Source organism: Furipterus horrens, unplaced genomic scaffold, assembly GCF_987537825.1.
Source record: "Furipterus horrens unplaced genomic scaffold, mFurHor1.1.pri manual_scaffold_17, whole genome shotgun sequence".
NCBI classification, from domain to species: Eukaryota; Metazoa; Chordata; class Mammalia; order Chiroptera; family Furipteridae; genus Furipterus; species Furipterus horrens.
The window spans coordinates 55571122-55595153 of record NW_028327187.1 but is presented as its reverse complement, the minus strand read 5'-3'; the positions used below and the strand labels follow the sequence as shown (position 1 = coordinate 55595153).

The following is a 24032-nucleotide window of genomic DNA, read 5'->3' as shown; positions in this document are numbered from 1 at the left end:
AGATAAAACCCTGGTAAGCATATATGCACCCAACATAAGAACAACCAAATATATAAGAAAAATTTTGGAAGAGTACCAGAAGGATATCAGTAAAAACTAACACATAGTAGGGGATTTTGACACCCCATAGTTAAAAATGGACATATCTTTGAGGCAAAAAAACACCAAGGATATTGAGGAATTGAACAACACTATAGATCAAAAGGACTTAATTTATATATATAGAAATTTTCACGCCAAAGAAGCAAAATATACATTCTACTCAAGTGCGTATGGAACATTTTCAAAGATAGACCACATGGTAGGACACAAAACAAGTCTGAACAAATTCGAGAAAATTGAAATCATATCAAGCATCTTCTCAGACCAAAATGCCTTGAAACTAGAAATCAACTTCAAACAAAAAATTCAAAGACATTCATACTAATGGAGAATGAATAACATGATATTAAATAATGAAAGGGTTAACTGTGACATCCAGAAGAAATCAAGAAGTTTCTGGAAACAAATGATAATGAACATACAATAGCCCCAAACCTATGGGACACAGCGAAAGCAGTCCTGAGAGGAAAGTTCATAGCAATACAGGCTTACCTAAAAAGGATAAAAGAATCTCAAATAAAAAATCTAACCCTACAGCTAAAAGAACTAGAAGAACAACAACAAAGCCTAGTGCGAGTAGAAGGAAGGAAATCATCAAGATCAGAGCAGAATTAAATGACATAGAGACCAAACAAACAATTGAAAAGATTAATAAAACCAGGAGCTGGTTCTTTGAAAAGAGAAAGAAAATCACCAAGCCTTTAGCCAGGCTCATCAATAAAAAAAGCGAGAGGACCCAAACAAACACAATCAGAAGTGAAAGAGGAGAAATCACAACTGATACCACAGAAATACAAAAGATTGCAAGAAATTACCACAAACAACTGTATGGCAAGAAACTTGACAACCTAGAAAAATGGACAAATTTCTAGAAACATATAATCTTCCAATACTGAATCAAGAAGAAGTAGAAAGCCTGAACAGATCGATGACAAAGAGTGAAATTGAAGCAGTAATCAAAAAACTCCTAGCACGTAAAAGCCCAGGACTACATGCTTAACAGGCAAATTTTGCAAAATATTTAGGAAGAACTAATGCATATGCTTCTCAAACTATTCCAAAAAAATCCAAGAAGAAAGAAGACTTTGAAAATCTTCCTATGAATTCAGTATTACCATAACTCCAATAACAGGCCAAGACACAACAAAGAAAGAAAACTGCAGGCCAATATCGCTGATGAACATGGATGCTAAAATACTCAACAAAATATTGGCAAACAGGATCCAGCAAAACATTAGAAAGATCATACACCACGATCAAGTGAGATTCATCCCAAGATGGAAGGCTGGTTTAATATTCACAAATCAATAAATGTAATACATGACATAAACAAAGTGAAAGACAAAAATCATGTGATCTTATCAATAGATGCTGAAAAAGCATTTGATAAAGTACAACAACCATTTATGATGAAAACTCTCAGCAAAATGGGAATAGAAGGAGCATACCTTAACATAATAAAGGCCATATACAAGAAACCTGAAGCCAACATTATACTCAATGTGCAAACACTGAAAGCATTCCCCTTGAAATCAGGAACTAGACAAGGATGTCTACTCTCTCCACTCTTATTCAACATAGTGTTGGAAGTTATAGCCACAGCAATTAGACAAGAAAAAGGAAGAAAGGTATCTAAATGGAAAAGAATAAGTAAAACTGTCATTATTTGCAGATGACATAATAACGTACATAGAAAACCCTATAGACTCCATTACAATACTACGTTACATAATAAGTGAATTTCCCAAAATAGCAGACTTCAAAGTCAATATTCTGAAATCGAAGGCATTTCCGTACACCAAGATTAAAATATCAGAAATAGAAACTAGAAAAAAAAATCCCATTTACTATAGCAATCAAAAAAATGTAGTCCCCAAGAATAAACTTAACCAAAGTGGGAAAAGACCTGTACTCGGAACACTACATAACACCGAATAAAGAAATTAATAAAGATATAAATAAATGGTAGCCTATACCATGTTCATGGATAGGAAGAATCAACATCATTAAAATGTCCATACTACCCAAAGCAATTTATAGACTCAATGCAATCCTTATTAAAATACCAATGACATATTTCACAATCCTAGAACAAATAGGTCATAAATTTATATGGAACCAAAAAAGACCCCAAATAGCCACAGCAATCTTGAGAGAGAAGAACACAGTAGGTGGATTCACAATACCTGATATCAAACCATACTACAAAGCCAGTGTAATCAAAACAGTCTGGTAATGGCATAAGAACAGACATATAGATCAGTGGAACAGAATAGAGAGCCCAGAAATAAACCCCAGTCTATATGGTCAACTAATATTCAAGAAAGGGGGAAAGAACATAAAATGGAGTGAGAAGATCCTATTCATCAAATGGTTCTGGGAGAACAGGACACAGACTTGCAAAAAATAAAAATAAAACCAGACAACCAACTTACACCACACACCAGAATAAACGCAGCATGGATCAAAGACCTAAATATAAGCCATGACACCATAGAAGTCCTAGAGGAAAACATAGGCAGGAAGATTTCAGATACCCTATGTAACAGTATTTTCACTGATATACCTCCTAAGGCAAGGGAGATAAAGGAAAAAATAAACAAATAGCACTACACCAAACTAAAGAGTTTCTGCTCAGCAAAAGAAAACATCAGCAAGATGAAAAGGGAACCAACCATATGGGAAAACATATTTGCTAAAGATACCTCAGCCAAAGGATTGATCTCTAAAATATATAGAGAAGTTATTCATATCAACACCAAGAAGACAGAAAACCAATTTAAAAAATGGAAAAAGAACCTGAACAAACACTTCTCTAAAGAGGACATATGGAGGGTCCATAGGCATATGAAAGAATGCTCAACATCACTAGCCATTAGAGAGATGCAAATAAAAACCACAATGAGATACCACCTCACACCAGTCAGAATAGCCACCATCAACAAATCAACAAAAACCAAATGCTGGTGAGGATGTGGAGATAAGGGAACCCTAGTGCCCTGCTGGTGGGAATGCAGACTGATGCAACCACTGTGGAAAACGGTATGGAATTTCCTCTAGAAATAAAAAATGCAACTGCTTTTTGAACCAGCGAATTCATTGCTAGAATTATACCAAAGAATCCTGAAACTCCTCTTCAAAAGATTTATGCACCCAATAATCATAGCAGCGCTATTTACAATTGCAAAGTGCTGGAAATAGCCTAAGTGCCCATCTGTAGATGAGTGGATCTAAAAACTGTGGTATATTTACACAAGGGAATTCTAAGAAGCAGAAAAAAAAAAAAAAAGGCAATCTTACCATTTACAATAACATGGGTGAAACTAGGGAGAATTATGCTTAGCGAAATAAGCCAGGCAATGAAATAAAAATACCATAAGATATTACCAAAACAGGAAACTAATAACACAAACAAATTAGCAAAATTGGACCTGAGGCATATAAATAGGAAACAGACTCAGTTACCTGGGGAATGGGGGGAGGGAATGAAGCGGGGTAAGTAAGAGAAGGGTTTAGTGAAGGAACTAGTATAAATAACCCATGGACATGTACAATGAGGTGGGGATTGACTATGGTAGAATGGGTGGGCTGGGTGGGAGTGAGCAATGAGGGAAAATGTGGGACAACTGTAATAAAAAACCAATAAATAAATCAAAAAATTTAAATATATATATAATTTTTTAAAAAAAGTTAAACTGAATACACTGCCCTGTAGTAAACAAAAATCAATGTATCTATCCGGCAGCTGGTTCTTTGAAAAGACACATAAAAAACTAACTAACTTTCTTCTGGACTCATCAAGTGAAAAAAAGTGAGAGAATCCAAGTAAATAAAATCAGAATTGAAAGAGGAGAAGTAACTGATACCACAGAAATACAAGAGATTGTAAGAAATTACTATGAACTACTATATGCCAAGAAATTGGGTAACCTGGATAAATTTCTAAAAACATACAATCTTGCAAATATAAATTAGTAAGAAGCAGAAAGCTTGAATAGACTGATAACAACCAACAAAATTGAAGCAGTAATTTTAAAATACCCAACACACAAAAGCTCTGGATCAAATAGCTTCACGATTGAATTTTACCAAATATTCACAGAAGAACTAACTCCCGTTCTTCACAAACTATTCCCAAAAGTTCAAGAAGACTGAACACTCCCAAATTCTTTTAATAAGCCAGCATTATCCTAATCTGAAAACAAGTTAAAGACACAACAAAAAAGAAAATTATAAGCCAATACCTCTGATGTACATAGATGCTAAAATCCTCAACAAAATATTGGCAAAGACGATCCAGCAATACATTAAAAAGATCATATTCCATTATCAAGTGGGATTTATTCCAGGTGTGCAAGGATGGTACACTATTCACAAATCAATAAATATAATACATCTGATAAACAAAATAAAGAACAAGCATCACATTATCACATGGATAGATGCTGGAAAACATTTGATAAATTCCAGCACCCATTTTAGCTAAAAGCACCAAGCAAAGTAGGACTAGAGGGAGCATACCTAAACATAAGAAAGGTCATATATGAGAAACCTTCAGCCAACCTCATAATCAATGGGAAAAAACTGAAAATTTTTCCCCTAAGATTAGAAACAGGACAAGGGTGTCCACTTTCACCACTTATTCAATATAGTACTAGAAGTCCTGCCCACAGCAATCAAACAGGAAAATGAAATAAAATGCATCCAAATTGGAAAGGAGAAAGTAAAACTGTCATTATTCACAGATGACATGATAATATACATTCAAAACCCTATAGGCTCCACAAAAAAAACTAAAAAACCTGATAAATGAATTCATCAAAGTAGTGGGCTACAAGACAATATTGAGTAACTGATGACATTTTTTTTACACCAACATTGAACTATCATAAGATAAGGTAGGAAAAATTCCATTTACCACAGTGACAGAAAAATTAAGTACCTAGGTATAAATTTAACCAAGGAGGGAAAAGACCTGTACTCAGAAAAATATAAAACACTGAAGAAGGAAATTGAAGAAGGTACACGTAAATGGAAGCATATACCATGTTTATGGATTGTGAGAATTAACATTATTAAAATGTTCATAATACTCAAAGCAATATATAGATTCAGTGGAATTCCTATTAAAATAACAATGGTATATTTCAGAGATCTAGAACCAGTAGTACAAAAATTTATATGGAACCGAAATAGACCCTAAACATCCTCAATAATCTTGACAAAGAACAAAGGTGAAGGTATCACAATACCTGATATCAAACTATACTACAGACCACTGTAATCAAAACAATCTTGTATTAGCATAAGAACAGACAATTAGATCAATAGAACAGAGTAGAAAGCACAGAACTAAACCTATGTGTCTATGATCAATTAACATTTTACAAAGGGGGCATGAACATACAATGGAATAAAAATAGTCTCTTCAATAGATGTTGTTGAGAGAACTGTACTAGTACATGCAAAAAATACAACTAGACCTCCAGTTCACACCATACACCAGAATAACTCAAAATGGGTAAATGACTTAAATATAAGTTGTGATACCATAAAAATTCTAGTGCAAAACATAAGCAGTAACATTTAAGATATCTTATGTAGTAATATTTTTGCCAACATATCCCCTAGGGCAAGGGATATAAAAGAAAAAAATAAACAAATGGGACTATGTCAAATGTAAAAGTTTCTGCATGGCTAAAGAAGTCATCATCAAAATAAAAAGGAACCCGACTATGGGATAACATATTTGCCAATGACACATCAGACGTGTTTAATATCCAAAATATATAAAGAATTCATACAACTCAACACCGAGAAGACAAATGATGCAATTTACAAATGGGCAAAGGACCCGAATAGGCACTTCTGCAAGGAGGACATATAGATGGGCCATCGACATATCAAAAAATGCTTAACATCACTAGCCATCAGAGAGATGCAAATTAAAACTACAATAAGATACCACATCACACTTGCAAAATGACCATCATTAATAAATCAACAAACAACAAATGCTGGTGAGGATGTAGAGAAAAGGTAAGCCTAGTGCCCTGGCTGGTTTGGCTCAGTGAATTGAGCTTCGGCCTGCGAGCTAAGTGTCGCTGGTTCGATCTTCCAGTCAGGGCACATCAGAGAAGGAAAACTCTGACTCCAAAAAACCTCTGCTGCCTTGCGGCATACCTCTTCAGGGGAAAGGCTAAGGGAGTAAACCCCGACAGAAAATCCGGAGCCGGAGTCCCTAAGGCGGTTTGACGTTGTAGTCAACACCGGCAACTCCTGCGGTGCACCTGAAGCCAAGCTGTATTGACTCCGTCTTTCCCTTGGATCCTTCAGCTGCGAAGAGAGGGGGGGTCTGCTGCATGGGCAACAGCAGACCCTCCATATCACCCTGCCCAGGCTCTGTAGCTTCAGCTTCACTGGAGAGGACACTCCAGCGTCATCGCAAGATGTCGATTCAACACGGGAGGAGACAGATACCGTGTCACTCCCGAGTCGGACTGCACAGCCATTCTCGGTGGTGCAGATAGACTCTTAAGAAGCTACACCATCGTCTCTCGAGGCTCTGTAGCTTCAGCTTCACTGGAGAGGACACTCCAGCGTCATCGTAAGATGTCGATTCAACACGGGAAGAGACAGATACCGTGTCACTCCCGAGTCGGACTGCACAACCATTCTCGGCGGTGCAGATAAACACTTAAGAAGCTACACCATCGTCTCTCGAGGCTCTGTAGCTTCAGCTTCACTGGAGAGGACACTCCAGCGTCATCGTAAGATGTCGATTCAACACGGGAAGAGACAGATACCGTGTCACTCCCGAGTCGGACTGCACAACCATTCTCGGCGGTGCAGATAAACACTTAAGAAGCTACACCATCGTCTCTCGAGACGGACGGCTGCCGACGAGTGCACTGTTGGTCAGAATGCAGACTGATTCTACCACTGTTGAAAACAATATGGAATATCCTCCAAAAATTTAAAGTAGAACTACCTTTTGACCCAGCAATTTCACTGTTTGGACTATACCCTAAGAATAACAAAACACCAATTCAAAAGAACTTGGGCAACCCTATGTTCATAGCAGTGCTATTTACAATAGCCAGAAGTTGGAAACAGTCTAATTTCCCATTAGTAGATGAGTGGATTAAAAACTATGGTACAATTCCACTACGGAATTTTACACAGCACAACAAAAGAAGGAATTCTTACCTTTCCCAACAGCATGGATGGAAGTGGCGAATCTTATGTTAAGTGAAATAAGCCATTTGGCCAAAGAAAAATACCATATGATGTTACTTATAAGAGGAATCTAATGAACAAAATAAACTGATTAGCAAAGTAGAACCAAAGGCTTAGACTCATGGAATAGACTGACAGCAAAAAAGGGGAGAAGGGAAGGAGGAGCTCTTTGAAAGAAGTTGACAGGATTGGTCCAGAAACATATATGAAGGACCCATGGAAGTGAGCAGCAGGGTGGGGATTTACTGTAAAATTGGAGGGTAGGCTGAGTTGAAAGGGACATAGAGGGAAGTAATTGGAACAATTGTAAAACATAAAAAGATAAAAATAAAATTAAAATTAAAGTGGGCAAAAACCTGGATAGACACTTCTCCAAGTAGGATATAGAGATGGCTAACAGATATGTGAAAGGTTGCATCACTAATCATCACAGAAATGCAAATTAAATTAATGAGAGATGACCTCGTGTCTGTCACAATGGTTATCCTCAATAAATCGTCAAATAAGTGTTGATGAAGATGTGGAGAGAAGGGAACTCTCATGGACTCTTGGTGTGAAAGCAGATTGTTATAGCCACTGTGGAAAGCATTATGGGGTTACCTCAAAAAACTAAAAATGGTCATTGTCCTACCTACCTTTGGGTCCAGAAAGCCCTAGTAAGAGTGGGGGTGTGGAGGGGAAGGTGGCCTTCCCACATGGGGAAGGATCTTGCAGTTGATTGTCGCTGGACAACGGCGTGCTTGGTTTAACAGGCTGGCATCCTTTTTGTATTCCAGCCACTTAGTTCAGCCACACCGTCGAGTCTCAGGAGGCAGCAATGCAGACAGGATTAAATCAGGCCTATACATACAGACAATCCCTCGAAAACAGAAAGCACATGTTAATTTATGCAACATAACGCACAAATCAGTCTCTAAATCTGTGAGACTGTCTTATTGGAAAGACATCCAGTTGCAAGGCATTTGACATTCTTCCTGCCTGTAAATTAAGCATCTTTGATGACACCACAGACCTAGTTTAACTTTCAAATGAAAACAAACTTTACATTAAAGGAGACTTTAAAGACAGTTAGCTGCACTATTTTATAGTCTATCACTGAGCATTGTGACTTTCCTTGAATCACAATTTTTCTCCTTAAGATTACCCTCATCATTAAAGGGACTGCATCAAGTCCATTTTTAATTTATACTGTTCATTTGTATAAAACTACAAGAGCAGCAAATGATCACATATGATATTTAAGTCTGCTTTGCTGGAACTTACATTAGGAACATTTAGGGTGACCTTCAGTCTGCCATTCAGGGCACAGGAGCTGAGACACGTAACTGCCATTCAGCCTTGCCTGTAAACACCTGTCTTTTCCAAGTCCTTCAGGTTTTCCATTGTGCCTTAAGATTCCTTCTAGCCATTTGTCAGGAAACAACCTTCATTCCTTCCGTGGAAAGAATGCCCAGCTTGAAGCAGCTAAAAGAGCACAAGACCTTTGCCTATTGTCCTTTATAAGATTATAAAGGGTCTTAAGTCTGAGAGGGGGATATTGTTTTTTTTTTATTGTTATAAAAAATAATTAATCATTTTAAAAAAGAATAATATGGGAAAGGTGCAACCAGAGAGCTTGTATGCATGACCCATGGACATGAACTGGGTGGTGGGGGAGGATTGCTGGGAGAGGTAGGGTACTGGGCAGAGGGGAGTAAAGGGGAAAAAATTGAAACTATTGTAACAATATAATCAATAAAATATACTTGAATAAATAAAATTTAAATAAAAAAACTAAAAATTGAACTTCCTTATTACCCAGTGATTCTACTTCATGGAATATATCTTAAGAAACATAAAACACTAATTTGAAAAAAATATATACACACCTATGTTCATTACAGCATCATTTACAATAGCCAAGGATTAGAAGCAGCCCAATGGCCAATCAGTTGATGAGCGGATAAAAAAAGGTGTGGTACATTTTCCAATTCATTTTAATTCAACTATATTTGGAATCTTCCACCATACAATTGAGCCAGACTGTGCAATGTCTTAATCTCTAAACATTACACATAAATTAAAGCAATAAGGATTGTTGTCAGAGAATTACTTTCTAATTCTTGATTTTTTTTTTTTTTTGCTTTCTTGCAGATGGTGATGGAGTTATGTGCAGCAGGCTCAGTCACTGATGTAGTGAGAATGACCAGAAATCAGAGTTTGAAAGAAGATTGGATTGCTTATATCTGCCGAGAAATACTCCAGGTGAGTCTTCATATAGTCATTGTCTTCTGGCCTTGAAAAAACCTTGGAGTAATATGTACAATACACCTCGTAACTGTTTGTATAGAATGGTTTGAAAATTCTAAGCATAACCTCTGGAACAAGATACAAAAAAAAAAAAAAAAAAAAAAAGACCAAAAATATTTAGAGAAAACAGATTGTCAGTTGATGTCCTTAAATGTTAAGGTAGACCATAAAATTTGTAACCACGTTCTACCAGAAAATGACCTTTAATGGATCTAGTAAATTCAAACTATTGGGTTCAGTGGATCTTGTTCATAACCATTTGGAGTATTTATTATGTCATTATAATTTTAGAGTTACTTTTTAAAGTTCAGTATTGTCATTAGAGATTAAGATGAAGGTGAGACAGAAGACAGTATTTTATAAAATGGCCACAAACAATCTGGAACCATTTTGCAGACAGATACCCTCTTTTAACAATGCCCTACTTTTAAAAAACTTTATTTTGAACATCAAATTGGATGATAGTGACAATCTTCTTCTTCTTCTTCTTCTTCTTCTTCTTCTTCTTCTTCTTCTTCTTCTTCTTCTTCTTCTTCTTCTTCTTCTTTAGTTTTTATTTATTTTTAGAGGGAAGGGACAGGAGGGAGGAAGAGAGGGAGAGAAACATCAATGTGTGGTTGCCTCTTGTGTACCCCTAACTGGGGATGTGGCCCATAACCCAGGTATGTGCCCTGACTTGGAATTGAACCAGTGACCCTTTGGTTCATAGGCCAGTGCTCAGTCCACTGAGCCACACCAGCCAGGGTGTGACAATCTTCTTGATCTACCAAACTCAGTTTTTCCTTTGTGGCTTAAGTACTTAGGAACACTCAAGAATAATATAAACAGAACTAAATAGCATAATTGATACAATGTTAAAATGTCCTTCCTACTATTACTTGGGGTAATAGTGTAAATAGTTAAGAATGCAAACTCTAGAGTGAGTCTAAATTCTGTGTCATTGTGTATTAGCTGTGTGTCCTTGAGTGAGTTACTTCATTTCTTCTAATCTCACCCTTCTCACCTATAATATGGGGTGATATTAGCACCTTCCTCAAAGGTTGCTGTGAGGATTACATAATTTTTTGAATGTAAAACACTTAGCACAGTGCTTGGCAAAAAAAAAGAACTCAATAAGTAGTAGCTATTTTTACTATTACTTCTATTATTAATCCATGCTTAGTATCTGGAACCATCTCACTGAAGCCAGGTCACACATTAGCCAGGTCACAGGTTCATTTTAGTGGAGCAAATGCTTTAAAGTGAATTTCTACATTCTCCCAAATTCTCATCCTACAAGGCTGACTAGAAAGTATTTTGGACTAAACAAATAGTTCGGTGAGGAATAAGCAAAACCATAGCTGAGCTATGATTTTAAGGTGTCCAGGTCTTCACTCTTATGGTTAGTTGGACATATAAAGGCTAGAAAAGAGGGTAAATGGCCCAGTGTATACACAAATATTACTTTTTGGTGTTTCCTTTTTTTCATAGGTGTCCTGATTTCCTTTCTTTTCCTTATAGCCAAAGTTAGCATTTCTGGGAACCCATTATAGTATTTCCAGCCTAAAGAGAGAATTTTGTCTGAAAAATACAAATCTGAACCATGTTTACTATCACAAGTTTCTCCAAAAATATTAAGAGTAGTATCAGAAAAAGAGAAACTATATATATTGATATGGCTTTTAAAAAATAAATATATTATATGCAGGGCTTAGCTCATCTTCATGCCCATCGTGTAATTCACCGGGACATCAAAGGTCAGAATGTGCTGTTGACTCATAATGCTGAAGTAAAACTAGGTAAGTTTATTCTTGCAATATTTTAAGTGAAGCCCAAAATATCTTAATGGAGAAAAATCTTTTAAGATAATTGTGGTTTCTATCACATTCTTAACAATATTCTTTACTTGTTTAGTCTGTGTCTTCCCTGTCCGAATAACAAGTCAAAATTTGAAAATTTGTTTGGGAAGGGAGGCGGGGTAAGACAAAGATGTCCTAACTGCTTCTTTGAAATCATAGAAATAAAACAAACTTTTAAATTATAATTGGAAATTTACATTTTGGTCATTGCTTTACCCTCTATGAGACCGAGCTATTATTTTTATCTCAACAACTGACTTATGTATCATTTGTAAGTTTTTGTGCCATGGACAGCGATCAAACAAGAACACATTTCTTCTACATCACAGAACAATACTTTCCAAAGAATATCAAAGAACTTTTAAATTACTTAAGCACAAACTTATTTTTTTGTTGTTTCCCTCAAATATTTAAAGAACTGATATCAATTGGAAATGATGCCCCAGTAATAACCAAATCAAATTGATAATTAGAAATCAAAATACCAGAAAGTCAATGGCTTTCTATTCTAGGGCTCAGAATGGCATGATTTATTTGAAAATAACTACACACATTGTCTCACAGAGATATAGGGACAATATATTAATATTACATCCTCTAAAGTTTAAAATAAATTTTATTTGTTGGATTTTAAATAATACCACATAAATAATATTAGTACTTGTAATGTCAGATAACTTCATTGATATAGAACATAAATCACTGGTATAAAATCCTGCGTTATTTTAAATCATACTAATTATTACCTATCATGTCTCTAGTATGGTTTTAATATAGTCCAGTCCCATTTTCTTGCTAAACAAATCCAACCAGAGTAGATTTTTTTTCTTTATTGAGAATGGTTTTCACTGAATATTTGTACAAGAATCATGAGTGAATTGTTCTTGATAAAAGTGAAAATAATTTCAAAAAAATATATTATGCCTTTTGTGTCTAGAAGCCATAATGCTAGAAACACAATTTTAAGACATTGTTAAAAATATGAGGGGAATTTGAATCTTATATTCAAATGTGCAAGATAGATATTCTGTTACAAGGCTATATACTATGTTTACCTGTGGCAAAACTCCCATGTATTTAGATAAAATTTCTTGCCAAACCTATCACTTACAACACAGAGGATTGCAAGTAAGTGAAAAGCCACTGAAAAATTTGTCACAAAGTCCATGTAAAGCTCATTTACTTTACTCTGAGAGAGAGAACTTTTAGCATTAAATTAGGATTTACTCAGACTTATTTTATGCATAACCATAACCTTTATACATGTGATTTTAGATTTATCAGATTCCAGCATATTTTAAGCAATATTTTCTAAGAAGATTCCGGTTCCAGGGGGGAAACCCAATGACAACCAACCAGAGCCACAGAAAATAAAGAGACTGGAAAATGATTGTATTGCAATTGCAGCAGATCAGTAAACCTCATATTCTGGTCCTTAAATCATTAAAGAAAAGGCTAAATTATGTCACTGTTGAGGTCTAATCTCTACTTTTAATTTCAGCTTTTATTTTTTCACCCTTTACTTTTATCAGTCACTCTTCCGGTCTTTTCTCCTTATATTTTCTCCCTTGAATGTGATATATCAGCTTATGGCTTTCATAGATACTTTTGGCCTATAAAGTGGGTCTTCAGAAATAGTTAGAATGTTGAGCTCTACTTTACCATATTCTCCAAAAATAATCTAGATAATGAGATTGCTCAATAAGTTAATTTCACCTATTATAGACTTCTATTGTTCTTGTTAAATCCTTCCTTTAAAGCCTGCATTAATGGTTAACCTTTTTTTTAATTTTATTTTTTGGTTTTTCAATTATAGTTGTCCCATTTTCCCCCCATTGCTCCAGACCACCCCTACTCCCACAATCATATTCCTCCCCGTTGTCCATGTCCATGAGTCATTTATACACATTCCTTGACTAAACCCTTCCCTTTCTTATCCCCCTTCTCTCCCCCTCTCCCCCCTATTGACTGTTATTCTGTTCCTTGTTCTAGTTAGTTCATTTGTTTATGTTGTTCTTTAGTCTCTTGTATTAGGTGATATCATATGGTATTTTTCTTTCTTTGCCTGGCTTATTTCACTAAGCATAATTCTATCTAGTTCCATCCATGTTGTCACAAATGGCAGGAGTCCATTCTTTCTCTCTGCTGCATAGTATTCTATTGTGTAAATGTACCACAGTTTTTTGATCCACTCATCTACAGATGGGCACTTAGGCTGTTTCCAGCATTTAGCTATTGTAAACAGTGCTGCTATGAACATAGGGGTACATAAGTTCTTTTGAATTAGGGTTTTAGGATTTTTCAGGTATAATCCAGCAGTGGAATCACTGGTTCAAAAGGCAGTTCCGTTTTTAGTTTTTTGAGGTAATTCCATACTGTTTTCCATAGTGGCTGCACTAGTCTACATTTCCATAAACAGTGCACTAGGATTCCTGTTTCTCCACGTCCTCGCCAGCACTTGTTGTTTGTTAATTTGTTGATGATAGCCATTCAAACGGGTATAAAGTGGTATTTCTTTGTGGTTTTTATTTGCATCTCTCTGATGGCTAGTGATGTTGAGCATTTTTTCATCTGTCTATGGACCTTCTGTATGTCCTCTTCAGAGAAGTGTTTGTTCAGGTCTTTTGCATGGTTTTTAATTGGGTTGTCTATTTTATTGATGTTGAGTCATATAAGCTTTTTATATATTTTGGAGATCAATCCCTTGTCTGAGATATCATTGGCAAATATGTTTTCCCATGTGGTTGGTTTCCTTTTCATCTTGCTGATGTTGTCTTTTGCTGAGCAGAAACTCTTTAGTTTGATGTAGTCCCATTTGTTTATTTTTTCCTCTATTTCTCTTGCCTTAGGAGATGTACCCGTGAAAATATTGTTATGTGGGATTTCTGAAATTTTCCTGCCTATGTTTTCCTGTAGGACTTTTACAGTGTCACTGTTATGGTGCATTTGCAAGAATGGAGAGTCTGGGCCAATTTGAATTTCAAATTGTGGCATTTATTTTAGCTGGCCAGCGACTATCCACCTATCCACAAGCCGGACTTAGGTGAACAGCCCTGACCCTGGGGACTGGGGTGCTTATAAAGCATTTCGGGTGCATTCCTGTTACTGCAGGTGCAGGAACGTGGACAGAAATACAGCTTGTATAAACAAAAAATTTTCACTATTCCCTAGGTCATTGCTCAAGGGAAGAGGTCACTGCTCAAAGGAATAACAGTTAGGTTAAGTTCCTTGTTCTGCTTGGTTGGAGCATGCAACTGCGGGGGTCCAGTTTCCGGGACCCAAGTCTAGCTAATTACCCTACTGGCTGGACATCTGTAAAATACCCTCTAACATTCTCCACTGGTTGTAATGGATGGTTCAAAGCCTTGAATCCTGAGCTTCGAGGGGGACATAATGACTTCTGAAAACTAATAACTTGACCGCTTGAATACGCCACTTAATATAACTAGTGAGACAGTTGATTATACAGGGACCAATGGTTAGGGCTAGAAGTAAAAGGAGGAGAGGACCTGCAAGCGTGATTAGGAGTGTAGTTACACAAGGGGACATGGATAAAAGCTGTTCATACCAATTTTCTCCTTGTTTTCTGTCTTCCTCCCTGTCCTATAAGCTCTTCCGAAACTGACTGAGACTCTTATTACTCCAGAATGGTTAGTATAGAAACAACAGGCTTCCCCTAAGGCCAAGCAAAGGCCTCCTTGCTTAAGGAACAATAAATCTAGGCCACGCCTATTCTGTAACACTACTTCAGCAAGCGAGCTTAAGGAATCCTCTAGCTTACTTACACTATTTTCAACAGTGGGTAAATCTTGGTCTCTTTGGGCGCTAAGATCTTTGAAGTTTTTTATTTCCTGTTATGAGGGCTGATGTTCCTATGGCAGCCGACCTGGCTATCCCTAAGCCTAGGAGTACTGGGACTAGGACGGGAGTGCGCTTGTACTGGCTGAGCCCTTCAAGTTCTAAATGTTCCATACCCTGGACTCCAGAACAGTAATAGACCTGTGGCAAGAGATGTGTTAAAATACAAAGTTCAGGGGTGCCAGAAGAGGCCTCAAGCAGGAAGGAAGGAACACACGGCATTAAACCACTCGTACAAGCAAACCAGGTGCCTGGGGGAGCCACTAGGACTGCTTCTGCTATGTCGCTAGGATGTAGTATCGTATTCTCAGCACACGAGTCCCAATAAGGGGAAGCGGATAACTTATAGTCTGAGGATATAAAACAGGCCCCCTGACCTTCAAAAGATCCTAAAGTAAGTCTGGGGTACCAACCCCATGAGCAGTGGCCAGGCTGCTGGCTCAATTGAGGAAGGGTAAGGTTTTTGATGTCTTCCTCTCTTGTCCCTAGGCTGCGTTTTGCTCCTAACCTGACATAGTAAGGGGGCTCAGGGTTTAAACACAGCCAGCAGTCTTTTGTCACATTGGGGTGGGATCGGTTCAGGAACTGGAAAACAGTGCAAAGTGTTCTGTAGATTTGTTTTTGTCCTTTTTCACTGGACAGGGCAGGAGGGGTCATGGTTTCCTTGGCTGAGGTAGAACCTTGACCTCCTCTGCCCTCTGTCCCAGTATTAGGAGTTGGTGGGAGCGAGGGTGCCTTCGGCCGTGGGGGAAGACCTAGTTCAGCTATGGGCCCCACAGGGAGGCTTAGTCCGGGAGACAGCACTTCTGAATAGTGAATAACACTCCTGGATCTCGGCCCGATACACAGAGCCGCAGGCCCTGGTTTTCCCCACTTCCCAGTCATCTTGTCTGGGGTTGTGGGGCCATAGCTTGAAAGGGTTGCAAGCCCCCACAGAGCATTCCCTCAGACTATGAGACCTATCAAAAGCAAGAGAGGGACCCGTCTTCTTCCAGGGTGCTAAGATTACAGTCCCACTCAAGGCAGGAAAATCTCCCTTGGTTCTGGCACTGGGGAGACTCTGAGAATGGGCACATGTAGACCTGAACTGATTGTAATTTCCTTTCCCCCTGTAGGATCCTGCACCCTGGCCCCGTAGTTACCCTGTTAAAAGCTCCAGTGCCGAGCTGGGTGCCCGTAAGACTTGGGGGTCTTTTGGCCCATTCTTGCCCCCAGCTACTGGGGTAGAACTTGCTCCCAAAAGAGGGTGCAGAGGTCAAAGGAAAACACTGGGGTCCCCGGGGTACTGATTTGGCTTACTAGCATCCCATCAGTGGTCCTAGACACTTGCCAGGTGTAGCTGGTTAAACGGTAAGGGTTTCCTATGGCAGAGTCAAGGGAGAGGAGGAGGAGGATTAAGGGGAGCGCCACCACAGCCACACCAGAAGGGGGTGGTCAGCGTGCTCTACAGTCCATTTTTCTGAAATCTTGCCCGTGTCACTGGCCGGTTTGACCTGTGAATGATGAATCCAATACTTCTTTCTTGCTACTTTTACTGCCATTGGGGTGCTCAGTACCACCTGGTACAGTCCAGTCCACTGTGGCTCTAATGTTCTGGGGTCCCGTTGCTTGACCCACACGAGATCCCCTTGCTCAGCCAGTAGTCCTTCTGGATTCCCTGCAATTGGAATGGGACAGTTTACCCGGAGGAGGGAATGCAGGTCTCGAGTGCTCTCCGAAAAAGCCTGTAGGGACTTAAGAAGCTCCTAGTTAGTAATAGAAGCAGGAATGTCTAGTCCTAATTTAGGCAAGAGCAGCGGTGGATGACCGAACATAATTTCATAGGGCATAAACTGCTGGAAGTAAGGGGTACAGTGAGCCCTTAAGAGGGCAAAGGGTAGGAGTCCTAGCCAGTCTCTACCAGTTTCTAATTTCAACTTGGTTAATGTTTCCTTAAGGGTGCTATTCATTCTTTCTACCTGTCCTGAACTCTGGGGCTTATAAATACAATGTAACTTCTATTCAATACTTAGCATTTTGCTGAGTTATTTGGTGATTTGGCTTATGAAAGCCGGGCCATTATCAGACCCCATGGCTAGAGGGAGGCCGAATTGGGGAATTATTTTCTGGATTAACTTTTTGGTTACTACTAAAGCTGACTCTGACCGAGTTCGGTAGGCCTCTACCAAGACTAAGAAAGTATCTACTAGGACTAGGGGCTATTTGTACCCTCCCCATGCCGGTGGCATTTCGGTGAAGTTGATCTCCTATTTCTCTCCAGGAGCATCCCTGTGCAGGCAGTGGAGGGGAGGTTGGGGGTCCTTGGGGTCTGGGTTGACTGCAGCACACTGGGGACACTGCCGGCTCGCCTCTTTGGCTCCCTGAAACAGCCTGGGAATGAAATAGGCTGACTGGAGGAGTTCAACATGCTTCATCCCCCCCCCAGGTGAATGCTTTGGTGAGTTTGCCGGATTAGCTCTCACCCAGGGACCACTGGGACCAGAATGCGAGTGTCTGGGAGGCATTTCCCGCCACCTTGAGTGTCCTGGGCCTACATTGGCATCAATTTCTTGATCCTTGGCTGAATACACCGGGGGCCTGCTAAGCACCCACAGTTGAACTAGGGGCAGGAGCTTTAGAGGCCCCACTGGTTGTAAGGCCACCCTTCTGGCCTCTTGGTCTGCGAAGGCATTTCCTTGGGCCTCTGGTGTCTGTGCTGCCTGGTACCCCTTGCAGTGGATTACAGCAACCTGCTTCCGGAACCAAATGGCCGCTAGGAGATCAAGGATTTCTTGGGCGTTTCTTATACATTTTCCCTCTAATGTCAGGAGCCCTCTTTCCTGATATATGCTCCCATGGAGATGTGCTGTAGCAAAGGCATATTTACCCGCTTTCCCTTGGCACAGTGAAGTGCTTGTGTTAAGGCAATGAGCTCAGCTCTCTGGGCAGACAAGCCAGGCCCCAGAAATTGGGCCCAGACAGTGGTGTTGCTTATAACAACAGCTGCTCCGGTGTATTGGGCTCCTTCTTGGACGAAGCTGCCGCCATCAGTGTACAGGACCGCATCAAGATTGGTCAGGGGGAGGTCTGTGAGGTCCTCTCGGTAGTTGGTGAGGGCAGTGAGTACATCAATATAGTCATGAAGAGGTCGGTGTGGGTTGTCATCTGGGAGGAGGGTAGCAGGGTTAAGGGCCGTTGACTGAAGGAACTTGACGTGGCCCGGATCGAGGAGCAGAACTTGATATTGTACAATGCGCACATTGGAATTTGTCAGGGGAACTTCTTAATAAGGTCTCTACAGCATGTGACGTGATGACCTGTAGCTCCTGTCTAAATGTTAGTTTCGTAGCCTCTTTTACTAGCTGTGCTTTGGCAGCTATAGCCTGTAGGCAATTGGGCCACCCAGCGGCTGAGTCTAGCCACTTAGAAAGGTAAGCTACAGGTTGCTGCCAAGGCGCTAGGCACTGTGTGAGAACCCCCCTTTGCTACTCCCTTATTTTCTGCCACATATAGCTGGAAGGGCCTGTCAAGCCTTGGTACCACCAGGGCAGGCACAGTGACAAGCGCCTCCTTTAGCGCCTGAAATGCCCCTTCCTCTGTCTCGGCCCATAATAAAGCCTCTTTTGTTCCTCCTGTGCAGGCATAAAGAGGCTTAGCCAGTTCTGCAAATCCTAAAATCCATAGGCGGCAATAGCTGACAGCCCCAAGGAACTCACAAACTTGGCGCTTGGTAGTGGGGGCCGGGATCTTTAAAATGGCCTGGATTCTTCTGGGGGACAGGGTCCATCTACCTTCCTTTAAGGTATACCCTAGGTAAGTGACTTCCTTCTGGCATAACTGGACCTTCTTGGCCGACACCCTGTACCCTAGGTGGGCTAGTAGTCTTAGTAGCACCTCTGTTGCCTCCCGGCAACTGCCTAGGTCCTTGGCCGCCAATAAGATGTCATCTACATATTGTAGGACTGTGACATGTGGATTGTCCTCTTGGAAAAGGGCAAGATTCCAGCTGAGTGCCTCATCAAAGAGGGTTGGTGAGTTTTTAAAACCCTGCAGCAAACGAGTCCATGTTAATTGACCTGCTTCCCCTGTGTCGGGGTCGGTCCACTCAAATGCAAAGAGAGGCTGACTGACTGGAGACAGGGGTATGGAGAAGAAGGCATCCTTTAAGTCTCGAACCAAGTATACCGTCCAATCGGGGGGCAAGAGGCTGAGAAGGGTATAAGGGTTGGGCACTGTAGGATGGACAGTTTCAACCCGTTTATTGACTTCCCTCAGATCTTGTACAGGGCGGTAGTCCTCAGTGCCTGGCTTCTGAACTGGGAAGAACGGGGTGTTCCATGCTGACTTACAGGTATTTAGGATACCAGCTTCCCACAGGTGCTGGATATGAACTGCAACTCCCTGCCGGGCCTTTATTGGCATAGGATATTGCCTCTGCTGGCACGGTACCGCATTCCCTAAAAGAGTCACAAATGCCAAAACATGAGCCGCCAGGCCAGGGGGGTTGCTCTCAGCACATACTTTTGGTATATCTTGTTGCCACCGAGCCAGGAGGTCCGAAGGCTGGGAGTGGGCCTGGTCTACTAGGAGGAGGTACTCTTCCCCAAGCAGGCAAGTGACTATAACCGAGGCAGGGGCAAACCCTAGGGCCACCTCCAGCTCCTCCTGATGGAATGAAATTGTGGCCCTCAGTTTGTGGAGAAGTTCTCAACCCAGGAGACGAAACGAGCAGTTGTGTATGACAAGAAAGGAATGGGTGACCGTGTGGCCGCCAAGGTCCGTTATTTTAGCCTGGGTCCATGGATATGATTTGGTCTTGCCTGTGGCCCCCTGTATGGGCATCTTTTCCTGGGATACGGGACCGTGCACTTCTTGAAGTACTGAGAAGGTCGCACTGGTGTCCACAAGAAAGTCTACAGGTTGCCCCCCTACTTGCATTTGTACCCTGGGCTCCTGGGGGGCCAATGAGTGCAGAACCCCGGCCCCATCATTCCTGAGTCCCCTGAACCAGGACTGACATGCAGGGGGCTGAAGTCTTTCATTTGAGGCACTCTTTCTCCCAATGGTCTTCCTATTTACAGAAGGCACACTGGTTCCAACCCAAGGAGGGTCTTCCTTGACCTTTGGCATGGGAGACTTTCATGGGTCTGCCGCTTTTCTTAGTAGGCTCTCCGGCCATTGTTAGGAGGACTCAGGCCATCCTTTTATTCAATTCCCTAGGATCCTCTCAGTTGTTAAAGACACGCTAGCTGATTTCTACCAACTCGGTCAAGGGCTTTCCCTCAAACTCCTCCAATTTCTGTAATTTCTTTCGAATATCAGAGGCCAACTGGGAAGCGGAAGCAATATTCAGGGCCCACCTATTCTCAGGTGCCTCAGGATCAATGGGAGTATAAAGGCGATATGCCTCCTGAAGGCGCTCAAGAAAGGCTGCTGGCAACTCATCAGAACCCTGACTTACCTCAGTGACCTTTGAAAGATTGGTAGGCTACTGGGCTGTGGCACAAAGTGCGTGAAGGAGAATCTGGCGGTACCAATCTAGAGCCTCCTTACCTTGGTCGCTATTCGGATCTCAGGTCAGTTGGGCTAGAGGGAAGACGAGCTCTAGTCTCTCTGGGTCAGCAGATGGTTGACCACCTGGCCTGAGGACTAGCTTCCGTCCCTCTCCCCTCACCCTTTCTCTCTCCTCAGAAGTAAAAAGAGTCTGCAATAACTGCTGGAAATCATCCCAGGTAGGCTGATGGGTAACGAAAACAGACTCTAAAAGTGAAATGAGGCCAGTGAAGTTCTGGGAAAAGGAGAGATTCTGATTCTTCCAATTATATAAGTCAGTGGTGGCAAAAGGGATATATACCATGAAGGGGTGCCCAGTTTCCTTGGCGGGGGCCAAAGCCTCCCGCAAGGGCAAAAGTGGTGCAGGCCTGTCCCCTGAGTCAGAAGGGGGATGGTAGTCAGAACCCGAGTGAGTATGGGGGGGACTGAAAGGCGGAACACTGCCAGTCTCAGACGAATCTGGGAAGGCACGGGGATATGGTGAGGTTCTCACAGGAAGGGGACTTTCCTGTGAGTCCGGGAGAACCAGAGGGGGGCCCGAAGTGGGGCCATCCTTTGGTTTGGAGGCCACTAAAACAGTGGCCTTCTTCTGACAGCTTTGTAACCACTTAGGTTTGTCTTCTAAAATGTCAATCCAAACTTGAATGTATGGAATTTGGTCAGGGTGTCCGGGCCTCCTGGCACAGACCTAGTGGACCCCATAGGCCATTCGAAGATCAAAAGGCCCATCAGAGGGCCAAAAGACCCCTGGGAAGGTCGGCCATTCCAATTCACAAAAAGTCTGAAATTGTCCGGGGGTGACAGGCATCCCATAGAAGGAGGCCTGTCTCCAGAAATCCTGGAAATTTTAAAGAAAACATTGAAGGGACAAACACGATGATCACGATGACAACGACTGCCCCATGTCACTTAGGAAAAGACTTGCAACAAGATAAACACTGAACAAGACACAGAACACAAAACCTATGGGCCGAACACACCGTCGTGTAGTTTGCCCGAGCCCTGAAAGTAATGCTGCGTCCAACCTTCCCGCGGGCTCCTCTGGTTCACCTGCCCTGTGCCCGTCCACATACACCTTTCCCTCAGTGTAAATGGTCCTACCTGAGTAATTAACGCCAAACAGCCGATTGAAAATAGGATTCGGTACAGCTTGGACGGAGGGGTCAGAGCCAAGGAACGTCTCTCGGAGATCTCCCCCTGACACACTTCTGGCAGCCGTCTGATCTTGGCCTCTCCTCCCAGCAAGAGTTGGGAATCTCACTGGGGCCTCCAAAAGTTATGGAGCATTCGCGAGAATGGAGAGTCTGAGACAATTTGAATTTCAAATTGTGGCATTTATTTAAGCTGGCCAGCGACTATCCACCCGTGCACAAGCCAGATTTCGGTGAAAAGCCTCGACCTTGGGGACCAGGGGGGTTTATGAAGCATTTCAGGTGTATTCCTATTCCTGCAGGTACAGGAACTTGGACAGAAATACAGCTTTTATATAGAAAAATTTTCCACTATTCCCCAGGTCATTGCTCAAAGGAACAGGTCACTGCTAAAAGGAATAAGGTTAGGTTAAGTTCCTTGTTCTGTTTGATCGGAGCATGAAACCACGGGGGTCTGGTTTACTGGACCCAAGTCCAGCGAATTACCCTACTGGCTGGACATCTGAAAAATACCCTCTAACATTCATGGCTTACATTTAAGTCTTTGATCCATCTTGAGTTTATTCTCATGTGTGGTGTAAGCTATTGGTCTAGTTTCATTTTTTTGCACGTCCCTGTCCAGTTCTCCCAGCACCATTTGTTGAAGAGGCTCTTCTCACTCCACTTTATGTTCCTTCCTCCTTTATCAAATATTAGTTGACCGTGTAGTCCTGGATTTATTTCTGGACTCTCTATTCTGTTCCATTTATCTATATGTCTGTTCTTATGCCATTTCCAGACTGTTTTGATCACATTGGCTTTGTATTATTGTTTGATGTCTGGTATTGTGATTCCTCCTGCTGTGTTCTTCTGTCTCAAGATTGCTTTTGCTATTCGCGGTCTCTTGTGGTTCCATATCAATTTTTGAAGTATTTGTTCTAGGTCAGTGAAATATGTCATTGGTATTTTAACAGGAATTGCATTGAATCTGTAAATTGCTTTGGGTAGATATGGCCATTTTGATGATGTTGATTCTTCCCATCCAAGAACATGGTATTTGCTTCCATTTATTTGTATCTTCCTTAATTTCTTTCTTCAATGTTATGTAATTTTCAGAGTACAGGTCTTTCATCTCTTTGGTTAAGTTTATTTCTAGATACTTTATTTTTCTTGTTGTTATAGAAAATTGTGTTTACTTTTCTGTTTCTGTCTCTGATATTTTATTGTTGGTGTACAGAAAGGACTTAGATTTCTGTATATTTATTATGTACCCTGCTATTTTGCCAAATTCACTTATTATATCGAGTTGTTTTTTAGTGGAGTTTATAGGATTTTCTATAAAACCCTATACTATTATGTATCATATATCATGTATACTATCACGTCATCTGCAGGTAATGATAGTTTTACTTCTTTTTTCCCAATTTGGGTGCCTTTTATTTAGTTTTCTTGTCTAATTGCTGTGGCTAGGAATACCAACATTATGTTGAATAGGAGTGGAGAGAGTGGACATCCTTGTCTTGTTCCTGATTAAAGGGGAATCCTTTCAGTTTTTGTCCACTGAGCATGATGTTGACTTCAGGTTTCTCATATATAGCCTTAATTATGTTGAGGTACGCTCCCTCTATTCCCATTTTGCTCAGTGTTTTCATCATAAATGGGTGTTGTACTTTATCAAATGCTTCTTCTGTATCTATTGATATGATCATGTGATTTTTGTCTTCCATTTTGTTTAGGTGATATATTATATTTATTGATTTGCGAATATTAAACCATCCTTGCATCCCTGGGATGAATCCCACTTGATCGTGGGATATGATCTTTTTAATGTATTGCTGGATCCTGTTTGCCAATATTTTGTTGAGGATTTTAGCATCTATATTCATCAGTGATATTGGCCTGTAGTTTTCTTTCTTTGTTGTGTCTTGACCTGGTTTTGGAATTAGGGTAATACTGGCTTCATAGAAATAGTTTGGGATTTTTTTCCTCTTTTTGGATTTTTTGGAATAGTTTGAGGAGGGTAGAATTTAGTACTTCCCTAAAT

The 24032-nt window shown here is 40.7% G+C and overlaps 1 protein-coding gene across 2 annotated transcripts in view; it reads left to right on the top strand.

The window, feature by feature from the left end:
• Positions 1-24032, top strand: part of NRK (Nik related kinase) — a 220249-nt gene that overhangs the window by 118545 nt on the left and 77672 nt on the right. For both annotated transcript variants that reach the window (XM_090264658.1, XM_090264657.1), the window contains exons 6-7: positions 9475-9585; positions 11318-11408. In XM_090264658.1, the coding sequence (XP_090120784.1) occupies positions 9475-9585; positions 11318-11408 (202 nt within the window). The remainder of the gene's footprint in view (positions 1-9474; positions 9586-11317; positions 11409-24032) is intronic.